General features: G+C 41.4%; 1 protein-coding gene across 1 annotated transcript in view; it reads left to right on the top strand.

Moving 5' to 3' along the window:
- NECTIN3 (nectin cell adhesion molecule 3) overlaps positions 1 to 13,957 on the top strand; it is a gene marked incomplete at its 5' end in the record, with an annotated part of 89,811 nt that overhangs the window by 69,280 nt on the left and 6,574 nt on the right. The window contains one exon of the mRNA XM_019557093.1: positions 1,977 to 2,128. Coding sequence (XP_019412638.1) covers positions 1,977 to 2,128 — 152 coding nt within the window. The remainder of the gene's footprint in view (positions 1 to 1,976; positions 2,129 to 13,957) is intronic.

Genomic DNA, 13,957 nt, shown 5'->3' with positions numbered 1-13,957 from the left:
CCTCCCCTTCTTGAAAATGGGGACCACGTTGGCCCTTTTCCAGTCCTCAGGGACTTGGCCTGAGTACCAGGAGTCCTCGAACAGGCGTGCCAATGGCTCTGCAATGATACCAGCCAATTCCCTCAGCACCCACAGATGAAGGTCATCCGGGCCCGCTGACCTGGACACATCTAAGCCCTCCAGGTAGTCGTTAACTAGGTCTGAAATAACAGTTGGGGGACTCTCATCCTTCCCGGGCCTCTCTAGACTGTCACCCGAGAGCACCCCATTGTCAGCAGACAGAAACACGGAGGCAAAGAACTTGTTGAAGAGTTCTGCCTTCTCTCTTGCGTCCGTCACCAACTGCCCTGTCCTGCCTTGTAGGGGTCCAATGTTACCCTGAGACTTCTTGCTACCTATATACTTGAAAAAGGACTTTTTGTTATCCTTAATCCCAGAAGCTAATCTAAGCTCCAGTGCTGCTTTAGCCTTCCTCACCAAATCCCTACAAGCTTGGGTCAGGAAGGTGTACTCCTCCTTTGTCCTTACCCCCTGCTTCCACTGCCAGTATGCTTTTTTTTCTTTGCCTTCAGGCCAGCCTGGATATCCACGCTTAGCCATGAAGTTTTCTTGGACCCTTTTCCCGCCTTCCTGCGCAGAGGACTTGCATCCTGCTGTGCCCCAAGAATAGCCTCCTTGAGGAAGGACCACCTTTCCTGGACCCCCATACTAGCTACCCCCTGGGCTCTGAGTGCCTCCCTGACTACTGCCCTGAGCACATCCAAGTCAGCTTTCCTAAAAAGTCAGTCAGTGAGATTTTTTTTTTTTTTTTTTGAGTTAAAGTAGGTTTGCATGTGTTACCTGAATGTACAGCACTAATGAAAAGTTGTCTTTTGCTGGTCTGCTGAGGTCAACACCCTACTTGGGGAAACTGATTTGCTGAGATGTTAAGCCTGAAAGAACCTGCTGGCTGCCATTATGTTTAAACTATTAACAGTATCCATACATCAAAATGTCTAGAAGTGTTCAACAAAAAATAGGGTTCCTCTAGTGTTGTTCATGCAAACTAAGGATTTGTCAGATGAAATGGCTGTGCATGCATGTAGAACTGTTGCACATAATGAAATGTGTGGAAGAGAAAAAAAGAGCTTTCATTCCAGGCATGTGACAGAACTCCATCGTTTGGGAGACAGTATGGGACTATTGATAGTATGACACTGATGAACTTAACTGACATAGATGAGTGGGGTGGTCCCTACAGCTAAGAAACTTGGTTTTAGATTTTGTGACTGCAATGATATTTAATTTATATTTAGCCAGCCGTTCAACTTTTTAACTTGATCATCAACTGTTTCATAATGTAACACTGAAATATTGGTGACTTGAATTGCCTTTAAATATAGCAGCTCCCCTGAGTTGAGCTGGGGGAATAGACTTGATATACTAGGGGCCCTTAACAGATCTTTGTTCTTGCAAAAAGCAGGAGAAAATGCCACTAACTAACAGTTTTATATAAAAAGCTTGAAATACTCCATCTGGTTTTAAGGCTGTGCTATTTTTTCTCTTTACTAGAGATTTAACTTAAGGTTATTTGACCTGAATATGTGACTGTTAGCCTTTTCCTCTGACATTTTCTTTCTCTTTTTGTTTTTAGACTATGTTCAGATATTGATGTGTTGTCAGCGAATCATAGTTGCAATCTGTAAACTCACAAAATATAGCAACCTAGCTGTGAAATACCCAGTTTTGAGATATAGAACCTTGCACAGCAATTAATAGTTGTGGCTGCTTAATTGAAAGTTTGTTTGTTTGTTTGTTTGTTTGTTTGTTAGTTATTTTACCAAAACATGGCTGTTGATGCTTCATGAAAGCTAACTTTTTTTATTTCTAAAGGAAGAGAACTTTAGATGATCTTGGCTGTAAGTAATAGTCGGACGAACTGTTATCAAAACTAAACTAGTAATATACTAACTGCCTTTAAACGCTTTCTAATCTAGGCTGGATGGGCAATGGCCTGAAGGCTTACTGTCTATAAACAATACTCTGCATTTCAACAGCCCACTAACTTACAATTATACTGGGACTTACATCTGTAGGGTGACAAATTCCCTTGGTCAAAGAAGCGATCAAAAGACTATCTACATATTAGGTGAGTGGTTTCTTTTTGTTTTTATTAATTTCTTTAGTCTCCATTCCCTCTCCTGTTTTTCCCACTTTCCACCTCCCCTTCCCCCCAAAAAAGCCAACCCCAAAACCCCCCAAGCTTTTAAAAACTTCTGGAAAGATGATTATCAAGATAAAAAACTAGGTATTTAATAAAGTGCTTCAGCTATGTCATAAGAGAAGTGTCTGGAATTCAATTCATATTGATTTGGAAATTGATATAGAACAAAAACGGGAGAAAGAAAAATGTTTCTGGTAGCAATATGATAAATATAGTGTGAGGTATTGCTGCTTCCCACTATACATTCACTTTCTGTGTAGGTACTTAAACTGTACCTGAGAATGTCATTGTCATGTTAGCAAATTCCAAAAAAGTATACAAGCTAGGAGCTCTGTCTTGGAAGATAGTGCCTTAGAAATATGATTCAAATAAGAAAATCTGCCAGGTAGCGTAAGGGGAATGGAATCCAATCACAGAATTGGAGAATGAGTATGTTAAGACAAAACCCACATCTTGGTTTATGAATGGACTTGGATGTCCCAGCAGAACTCCTTAGACGATTACTGGACTCGCTTTAGAGAGTGAGGCTCTTTACACTTAAGAATGCAACAAAATTGCGTGTCATTTGCAGCTATGAAATTTAGTAGGAAGGCAACTTTTTTGTGTTGCTATCAAGAAGAGTACATATAAAACTTCATACAGATGTCTGTCAAGTCTCAGCACTTCAGCAAACCTCTCTTGCAGAATATGACAATGTGGAGAGTACATTCTTTATCATTAGAATGTGAATAAGAAAGTTTTAAATACTGAGCTCTGTCATGTGCAAGATGGAAGGTGAGGGGAGTAGGTGTGAATGGATGAATCTGTCAGTATGGATGGATGAAATTCTGATGAATCTAAATTTTGATAAATATTATATCTAAAAATATACCAGAGATCAAGACCTCAAGAATTTTGGTTCTGTGACAAACCAAGCTTAAACTGTCAGTACTTTCATGAGGATATATCAGCATGGTGAAAGATGGATTGTATTCTTTCCCTGAAACTTCAGTGAAGGTGGAACAAAGTTATCCCAAGGATTTAAAAGATGATCTTTAAATATCCAGAAGAATTAAACACATTTTTTCTAAAAGCAGTAATTCTAGGGTATTTCAATCCTGCAAGATGTGACGGCAAGAATATTTTTAACAAATTAAAGAGCTGCAGTCCTCTGGCCACTTGTTCTTACATGCGTCATCTTCAAGACTGGAGTTAAAGTAGGAAAGATGTATGTATAATCGAAGAAAGTGAGACTACTGATTTATTGCTAATCTACTGATGCTGAAGTTTTCCTTTCATGCTTTTTGAAGGAAATGTGTTAAGTTTTTTTTATCAAAATGGCTTTTATGGTGGAGTTGTTTCATTTGTTTGTTTTGGTCTAACCCTTAACTTGAAGAACATATATCCTTTTTTCTCACTTGGTTTGTAAAACCAACTAACTTCTAAGCTACTTGGGTAGCAGGCAGTAGCACAAGTTTTGTCATCTTAACAGTACTGCAGGTAGGAGGTAGAACTTTTAAAATATAGGTGTACAGTAAAATGTACTTGGTGCACCATTTTCTAAAAACTAGTAGTCAATTCACTGTGTCGATCTTAAGGTTTTAACAGTTTATTTTAGATGTTTTTCATCTAAAGTAATAAATCAAAATAAGAATTTAAAGAAAATGTACCAGGGCCTTTTGCTGAGCTGAAGTTGTAAAACTACTTCTGTTTGCCATCAGATAAGTTACTGATAGTTAATATAGAAATAGTTGCATACACCTCTGCATTAAGTCTTCTCTTTCAATAATATTGGATAAGGTTTTCCTCTTTTTGTAGTCTCAAAGCTAGATTGCTAGCTGAAACCAGATTTTAAAACGAAAAGGTTATTTTATGTAGTATCGTTGTTAATGTAAGATATGTTCTGTTCTAACCTCCTAGGTTAGGGACAAAAAATACAAACTGATTTAAGTGATCAGAAACCAATTCAAATCTGTAACACAGCAGATGTTCAGTGTACACAAACCACTTTCAAAATGGCTAAAACTGGTTTAAGATGAGTCTGGATCGATGTAGTATCAGACTTTTAACTGTGGGTTTTTTTGGGGGTGGGGGGGGGTTCGATTTTTAAATTAGCTTTATTGAACTCATGTCCCAGGTCCCATTCGGATTCAAGCTAACTCACAGTCCCCCAGCAATCCCAGGATTCTTTGCACCTCCCTCTGTAAACCCCTGTGTCACAGGGTGGGTGGGCTAGCCTTAGGCCAAGCTTTCTGTTCCAGCCAAACAGGGAGGTGTGCTTTAGCATCCCGTGGCTTCTGCCCTGGGCCACTGCAGGCATGTGGCTGCTTTTCCAGAATCAGAAATGAATGTCTGTTCATTTGCTTATCAGTTCTTTGTTTACAGCTTAGACTAACCTGCAAAGATTGAATAGATTCAACCTCGGGCTTTTTGACTGTCTGTACTTGGCCCTAGTTCACAGGGGGAACTTGCAAGATGTAGCCTCTGGGTGGAATCTAGCAAGAACAACCTGATTGGTCCATGGAAGAGAACACAAATTAGGTAGCAGTAGGACTTAAGTAGGCTGTGTTCTATAATAGAATTTTGTCAGCTGCAGGTCAGGATATCTGGGCAACTTTGTTCTGAGTTGCCTGGCCAGTGCTCCAGACCAAAGTCTGCTAGGCCAAAGTGGCTGGGCTTTTTGCTTAGACTAATGGTTTTAACTTTTTGTTAAGTTTCTGTTGAATGTCCCTTCTGAAGACCACATAATTTAGGTCTTAATCTGGTTGTTTAATTTTAGTTTGTAGTCTTAGTTTCATTAGTGAAACTTGTGAACAGTTAAGGAACTTACCACATTCTCCTTTCATAGAAATTAGCTTAATGGAAATAGGGGGGTGTGGGGAGTAGAGGGCCTGATCCTGCATAAACCAAACTGCCTTGTTCCTCTTTAAGTCAGCAATGCTTGCTGAGTCAACTGAGGGACCATCCAGCTTGAGAAGCAGGGCTGGGCAGTTCCAACAGTATCAGCTGATGGCCTAATCCTGATAGAGCTGGACTACTTGGCAGAGCTTCAAACTGGGTGGCACTGCATCTTGCAGCTAGGGGATTAAAAGAACAGCCATTAGTTGCCTTCCTCCCAATAGTTCCCCCCCCAATAGTTGCTTGTTTTTCCCTGCAACAATATTGTACTTACTGGTATTTTCAAGGCAAGATCTTTTTCTTCATTACAACTTCTAAAAGCTAAAGAATTCTAAACATAGACCCTTGTCTTATTCCAGGTGAGTGGTAGGTGAGAATGCAGAGTGTTTAACCCTTAAGCAAAACTCTTAATTCCACCCTCCCCAAGAAATAAATCCAGTCCCTGAATTTTCAAACCTTAACTGGAGCCTTTGCATCTCAGAACTCTTGAAGTAACTAAACTGTTTTTGTCAGTCGATGAGTGGCTTGTCATCAAGGATAGGATCCTTGGTTAGGTTTCAGGATTGTGGTTCACAGAGTGGCATCTTGAATTTAATATAACAACATTTTTTTTTTCAATCTCTCCTAAATTTTGATGCAACTTGTGGCAAGGAGCTACTCATAACTCATAGATTTCAAGGGACCATTAAATTCATAAAGAAGCAGCAGTTATCTCCCACCTCCTGATATAGGTAGGGTGTTCCTACGAGTTAAAGATCTCTGGCAGAAATTGACAGGAATGCCATTAATCTACCCCTAGCATGCTTTGTATGCAGGAAACCAGTCAGAACAGGAATGATAAACTCACTTTGCAGAGCAGTTCTGCTCTACTGGTTTGGGCTTAGGTCAGTGTGGTCCTTTTAAGGGTGTTGTGGGGTTCCATGCTGTGTTAGCACTGTTTAGCTGTACACAGAATTCACAGGATTAAACCCAGAGATTTCAGACGGAAATTCATAGGCCACAACGGGTCAGAATGGTTTTAGCACTGCAATGGTTCTGTTTGCAACAGAAGAATTCTTTGTTCCAAGAATTCTTTGTTTTTCCGTAGTCGAGAACTGAGTGAAAACCAATAGCTGGCACTTTCTGAGGGGTGCTTCATATTTTAAAGATGTTGAGATCCATTGTCTTAGATGCATGGATTTTGATGCAATTGCCTGGAGTTAACTTTCTCCCTTGAAAGTTCATAGTTTCTGTTCAGAGGCACATCCTACATAAGCCTACAGGAAAAAATAGTTTTGCCTCTAGTTGATGCCTTAGAAGGTTAGTAAAAGTACAAAGAAACAGAGTTTTACTTTAAAGAGAAGTGGGTATTTAATCCTTTCCTAAACCCACAGGAATTGAACAAATGGCCTTAAACTTGGCTTCCACTGTTACATATCATGAGGTCATTGCCTGCCTTATGGTTCCTGAAAGACAACTATGTTAAGTCCTAACAAAAGTGCAGGAAGTCATTCAGGTACATAGTGAGTTCAAACCATATCTGGTACAAGAAACTGGGTTCTTTACACTGGATTTTAACAAAGAGCCTCTACTTTTTTTACATTTGTGAGGCAAGTCTTCTATTTATCGGTGTCTGGCTGCCCTGTAAAACTGTTTAGATTACGAGTAATTAGCAAGCGGAAGTTCCCCGCTCCTTTAACTCTCTGGGCCTATGTATGGGTTGTTTTGTTTGGGTTTTTTTATACATTTATTAAAGATGGGTCAATTTAAATAGCTGTCTTGATCTGTGCAAGTTAGATGGCGCTTAAGTGTACAGACAGATGTGAATAAAGGAAAAAAAAACCCAGCACTTTTTATTGGAAGAAGAATCTCATCAGTTTGAGCTGGCTTACCCAGCCTCTGTATAGCTCTTGAATAAGAGCACCAAAAAGCTCCGCTGAAGCACGAGCTGTACAGATGCTGGGGAGACGGGTCAAACTTGTGTTGTTAGCAGCTCCTCTGGGCTTGGGCCTGCAAGTACGATGCCCGCCAAAGGTTTCGGAAATATCTGAAGCCCCAGGCGGGTGGAGGATTTTTTGCTGGTAATAGGGCCACTTATGGTTCTGGATACTTGGATTTGGCATTAGGTTTGGTTAATTTGGACATGGATACAAATTTTAAATAAAAAATAAATAAAACTAAAAAAATTCCTCTTCTGGACATGTTCTACACTCAGTGTGGGGATGTGCCACCCTGAAAGTAAAGTGCTAGCTTTTTTAGTTTAATTGTTTTGGGGGTTTTTTCATGTTAGCAAGCAGCTTAAGTGTTCAGAAACAAGTTTAACTCTCCAAAAAAGCTAACAGCAGAACAGTTTGACTTGATGATGATGGTGTAACCCGGCTTACGAGACCTAATATGCAGCCCTTTGAACTCTAGCACAATTTAGCTGGTGGCCATAAAATTGAAAACCAAGGTGTTATTGCGGCATCATTTAATACTATATGTATAGCTGTGTGTGTGTGTATATGTGTGATCAATGCACAAGGAGGGATATTTTGTTTAACCACTTGCCTAACAATTAGGGGTGCATGGATAAAGATTTTTTGGGCTGATACTGATGGCTGATTTTTTTATTAATGAGCCATATTGACTGATCTGATTTGCCAATATGCATCCCTGTATGGTAAGTCTGTTGCAGGAGGGAAGGGGCACAGGAGGGAAGGGGCATGGGGGGGCTGATTGAGGCCCCCATAGTGAGGGAGAGAATGGGGCAGGGATAGACACTGCATAGCTGAGGTGGAGCCACATGTATGCCTGGGGGAGGCATGGGGTGCACAGGCCCCCCAGAACTGTGCAGAGGGTGAGGGTAAGTTGCCACTGTAGGCAGCACTGGACTGTTCCCAGTGGGGGGATGGGCCAGGGTGGCGCTCAGTATAGGCAGCAGCAGCTCTGGGAGTGGGGGATTTGGGAGGGGGGGTGGGGACTGTAGCCTCTGCCTCCCAGTGCCATCACTGCCCCAAGCACAGTCCTGGCCCAACCCCTCTGTCATGAAGACCCTGACTTAATGGCTGGAAGCGACTTTTGACACTGCTAGGCTGCACTCCTGACTGCATGCATGCTGTGGCTACACCCATACAGGTGGCACTTACTGGCAAAGTTATTGGCCATATCAGCCAAAAAAAGCAGAATAATGTTAGTTTTCCTTTTATTGGTGCCAGTCAGTGGCACCCCCTGACAGGCAGCACTCCCCACGTAGGCGATGGGCAGGCAGGAGTACCGGTGATTGCAGGGGAGGTAGCAGCCAGGGGGTGGGGGCTCCAGGTGAAGTGCTGCTGGCACTTCTGGGAACACCACTGCCCCCCTCCCCAGTTGGCCTGATTGGCTATGGGGGAACCCCCCTGGTTACTGACTGGCTGCTGGTAGGACCCCACCCCAACTCAGGTGGCACCAGTCACCTGTGGTGCTGATACGATATGGACCAATGTATCAGCCCCTCTACTGACAATCTGAGCAGGTGATTTAGAGATGGGGGGATTTTGGTTTGCTTGGAGTATCTGCTCAGTCATAGCATCTAGTACTCAAGTGAATTGGTATTGAATATGAATGTCCCAGAGCACGATATTGGCTTCTGTGACATTCCATCTAATTTTGGGGTTGAAATAAAAACAAACTATAATGCAGCCTTGTGGCTAACATGGCAGCCATACATACAATGGCTTTAGTATAAAAACAGTAATTTGTAATTGGTGGTAACCCTGTGTCTCCAGAGTTGGTAAAATGTTAGTCTTGAGCTGAATAGATAGTTTTTAACTTTCCATGGGTGTTTCTCTAGAGTGGTAAAGAAAAGTATGTCATCAGGTGGGGGTTTCCCACAACTTAGGTTAGTTTGAGAGCAATATACTGTCAGAGAAAGGGTATGAATCTAAGTTGATTACCAGATGCCACCCTCTTGGAGTTGGGCTTCTTTCATATGTCCTATTGCTACCTGATGCCATGTCTTTCCAAGCAAGGACCATCTGAAATTAAGACACAGTTGATCATTCTGATGCCGCCTTAGTTGAAGGCCACAAAAGATGCAGATAACTATTTACTAACTTCTGAAATTGTCAGACTGCCTGGATTTTATCTAGTGAAAGTGCTGTATGTCACTTATATCCTGATTAAATGCCCAACAGTATAGCTGTTGGAAATTGAACAGGGACTGCTATCTAGAGGTCCAGAAGATCTTATGAAACTTATGAAAACTTTCTCCGTTAGGATAGATGTTCAGTATGGATGAGCTGAAAGATCTGAACTTGGTGTTGTACTGGGCTTCAGACTAAAGAGTCTTTACGTTAAGCAGACTGGATTTTACTTCTCTTCTAGTGGTATAAAAAGGGATATCTAAAAATCATCACAAGTGTGCAATGAGCAGGGTTCACTTTTGCACTTTACTATTAATCCCTCTAAAACACCAGGCTGTAATAGACGGAAGTTTAACATCTTGTGCAGAGTAGTATCTGGCATGGCAGATGGGTGGGGGACTATAAATGAGAGGGATTTCAAGCATTAACCAGTAGGACCTTAAGTGACTTATGAGCAAGCTGTGTTGGAGGAAGCAGGCCTAGCGAGCTTTAGTAGACTTTTAAGATACACTTTAAAGAAAGATTTGCTTTCCTGATATTTCAAGTTGCCAGTCTTTACAAAAGAAAACTTGTTAGAATGGTCAAACAAAGCTTTATTCCCTCTGCCTTTCTCCCTTTCCTGTTTTTTCTTTTTCTGTTTCCTTGCCACTGTAGTTTTTTTCCTCTTAGGAGACATGCTGTCATTTAAAAAAAAAAAAAATGTATCTCACAACTAATTCAATACATGTTATAATCTTGTCTCCCTAATCCAGTCAGTGTGATACTGTTCTGGTCACTGACAAGTCTCTATTTGTTTGGTATCCCCTACCCCCAAGGTGAATGCAGTTCTTTTAATACTACCGATTGGTTGCTGGACTACTACTACAGTTTTGGAAGAAATACTCAGGTGGCATGTCTTGTAATGTAATGTGGGGTGGCTTTGTAGGCAGCAAGTATGTTGCATCACTGCAACAGGTGAATGCTATTAGCCATTAGTCAAGAAATAAATGTACTTATTTCTTGTAGCAATATTTATCCTAACAAGAAGAGTGGGTGAGATGTGGGCCCTATTCTGCTTTACATGCAGATTACATGATCTTGATGAGCCACCCAAAGATTTTGTCCAAGGTGATACTTACCTGGCAGGGGAAGCACCGTGACCACATAGGTGGGCTCCCCAGGGCAAGTGATTGTCTCTAATATGTCCTCCATAGGAGGTCTATATTGAGCAGACTTTTTTTGGTGTTGGGTGGTAGAACTGGAGTTTGCTCCATCCACTCCAAGCATTGACCTGGTATAACAGTGCTTCCAGGAACGGTGCAAAAAAACAGGAAGAAAAAAAAAAAGATATATCTGAACTCAACCTGAGTTAGCAGAAGAACATAGGGGTATTGCTTCTTAAGCGTTATTCCTTTTTGGTGTAGAAATTTTTGCACTTCGCTTGCCAGTTAAAGGGGACCAAATGTTTTGAAGACTCCATGGTAAACAGTTAAATGCAGAGACTGAACAGGCTATCAGTCTGTATGAAGTTTATGCTATGAAATGTCCAAGCTGGACCTTCCTTAATATATGGGCTCTTTCAACCAGAGTCCAGCCGCTTTGATAATCTTGTGAAATAAGATAAACCTGTAACATAGCTATCTGGATCTTATACCTGTCTCCTATAAAACTGATTGTGGAAACATTAAAGGAAATGTCCCATTTCAGAGAGTTGTCTGTTTCAGTTGTTTTCCCATGAGACTTGGAGGTGTTCCTTGAGGTATGTGTGGTCACTACTGCAGAGTTAATACCAGGTTGAATTAATCAGTAGATAGGTAGAAATAAAACTTTCAAGTCACTAGAATTCTTGGATGTAGTATTTGCACTAATATTTCATGTTCTTTCCCTTTTCCTTGGACTTCTGCACTACAGACCATGTAATAGACATGAAACTGAGAAGGAGTTCCTTCAGTAGCTAGATGAGGGGGAGTTGGAATGCATCAAGCAAGTAAGCAAAATAATAAATAAAAGTCTTGTGTCTAACACTTGGGTTTGACACACCCATGGTATGAAAAGGTATGTGAGGAACTTTAAGGTTTCTTCCAGTAACTTGATTTCAAAATATTTTTCACTAGTGGAAGCTTGCAAAGTAAATAGTAACAACACTTTGTTGAAGAGAGACAATTCTGTGCTAGAGTGACTGAAAAAAAACGAAGGTAATTAAGGAATCGGAAGACTAACCAAAGTAAACGTGATCTAAAACTATCCAAATGATTGGTGTGCCTTAATTTTCAGACACCCATCATTTTATTATTAATAAAGTTTACATGTAATCCAATGTGTATGGGGGTGGTGGGGGTGGCGGCACAGTGCCTGTCCCCTGGCACACTGACTCACTGGATACAGTGGGAGGCAAGCAAAGACGCCTCTCAGGAAACCAGCATATTTGGTTATCCCGCACCCCATATTCCCCTTGGGTGCCAGATAACAGAGCTTTTGCTATATGTCCTTTTTAAGTTGTTTGGGAAGGGAGCAGAGGAAAAAAGACCATATAGCTTGGTTTGGAGAGTGAGATGGGGGGGGACTTTTTTTTTTATTTTTTAAAAAGGCAGGTAAGATACTACAGTTTAAACTTGAGAAAAGGAAGTATAAACATCAACATCAATTGAGTCTTGAAAACAACTGATACAATCCTCTCATTTTTGTGCTTTTATCTATAAGGCCTTAAATGGCTTGGGCCTTGCATACCTAAAACCCTTATGCCCTATTGTTATCTCCAGTTCAGTGGACAGCAGCTTCCTGCAAGTAATATCAGTACATCAAGTCTGCTTGGTGGAAACTTGTGGGAGGCTGTACTCCAAAAGTTGCTTCTCAGCTCTAGAACTTATTCTTTTGAGGCCTGCGAAACCTGAGCGTGGACATCTTTAGGAAGTACTGCAAAGCATTCCTATTTGGACAAGTATCTAGTAAACTAAGCCAGGACAGTATTTATATCATAAATACAGTTCACCATAAGTTGGACAACATTACTTTTGTATGCCTGGGGTTCACCTAAAAGCATCTTATGAAATTGCCAATGTACTTTTTAAGTAGAATGACAAATACCTGCCATAGCTAAAAGCTTTGTTTTATAGCAATTGAAATAGGCCTGTGAAGATGTGAGGAGGATGCATTTAGGAAGCTCAAGTGAAATATGTAATGTATGAAAACAGAAAAGAAGTGAGGCAGAATGAAAAATTAAAGCATTGTTACTCCTAAATATTTTTCTGTCCCTGATTTTTATGTATATCTAGACTATCTCGGGCATCAGTTCATTTCAGTGAGTTTTTTTGTTCTATGATGAGTTGTCTTTTTATTTGGGGAAAAAAGGAATTTAACTTGGGTTTAAAGACAAAACATCTATTAAATTTGAACTAAAACCCTTGTACTTAATCTGTTATGTGATGAAACTCATTTGTGTCTGTACCAACTGAATTTCTGAAGTCCTGGCATGTGTATTACCTTTTGTTCATTATTGTACAGATTTTGAGTTTATATTTTTAATTCTCAAATTCATTTGAAGTATAGATGTATATAATCACTCAGCATTTCTAGGACTTGAACAGGAAACAGTTTTGTAGCTAATCTTGAAAAATATCAGTAATTTGAAACTCTTGTGTTTATGCTAGGTAATGTTAGTTTATGAAAGAGATGAATACAGAGACATGTTTGTGCTAATCCTCGCAAAGAGGGCAACTGAATGTAGCATTCATATGTTATAAAAAGTATTACTTGTTTATATTTTAAAATGGCTTAAGCTTAATGAACCTACAGCTGTACTGCAAAGAGGTGGCTAAGCTTGCAACTCAGGCTGAGACCCTGCTGCAGGTGGTCAGCGGTTAAGAGTCTGCCTGGGTGGAATACTGACAACAGCAGCAACTGAGCAAATTGGGGTGGAGCCACAATGGCTAGGGCCAGACATTCCTGAATTGATTCAATCTTTGCAAGTTAATTTAGCCTGCAGAGACTGAACTGATTTGCAAGTGAATAGATATTCACTTTTGAAGCATAAAATGCAGGCGCATGCCTTCAGTGGCTCAGGACAGAAGCGGGGGGGATGCTAGAGTGAGCCCTCCCTTCCCTCCTTTAGTGCTGAGCTGAGAGGTCGGGTGTGGCCAGCCCCTGGCAGGGTACTATGATTAGGGAGGGGCTTAAACCCCCACCCTGACCTGCAGAGTCACTAGCTGGTATGTGCCTGGAGTGGGAAGCAGGCCCTGCCAGGCTTTTCCACCACTTGCTGCTCAAGGGGAGGGGAGTGTTGCCAGGCCCCAGCTAGCATTCTGAGGCAAGGTGGGGAGGAGGAGAGGGAGGACTACTTGTGTGGACTGCATGCATCTCTTGATGATACTGAGCTTTTCAATCTCGCTCTCCCTGCTGTTTCATACTATCTGCAGCAAGCTGACAGCATTCACAGGTAGCATTCATTGCAAACCAGGTTATTTCTCACACCCCTCTCTCTCTCTGTCTCCCCTGTTGAACACTGACAGACTGCGGGCTTTTAAATAAGCCAGCAGGGAGCTTATCAGAGCACAAGGCTTATCAGCCCATCACGCCCTACAAAAGAAAAACACATCTCTCATTAGTTTCAAGCTCTTATCTGCAGGGTGTATTTGCAAGCCACTGGCTTCTAGCCCTAAGTGGATAGTGTTTTGTCTGCTTTTGTTCCAGTGAAATTGGGCACACACACCCCCCACCCTCCCCCCGTCAGCATTAGCTAGCATGTGGGGCTGGGGGCATGGCCAGATGCCAGCTGGGGTCTGTGTTGCTGGGGTCCTTGGAATGAGAGAGGGGGATACCT

This window comes from Crocodylus porosus, unplaced genomic scaffold, assembly GCF_001723895.1.
Source record: "Crocodylus porosus isolate Cpor-Errol unplaced genomic scaffold, CroPor_comp1, whole genome shotgun sequence".
Taxonomy (NCBI): domain Eukaryota; kingdom Metazoa; phylum Chordata; order Crocodylia; family Crocodylidae; genus Crocodylus; species Crocodylus porosus.
This window is presented reverse-complemented; position numbering and strand designations above follow the sequence as displayed.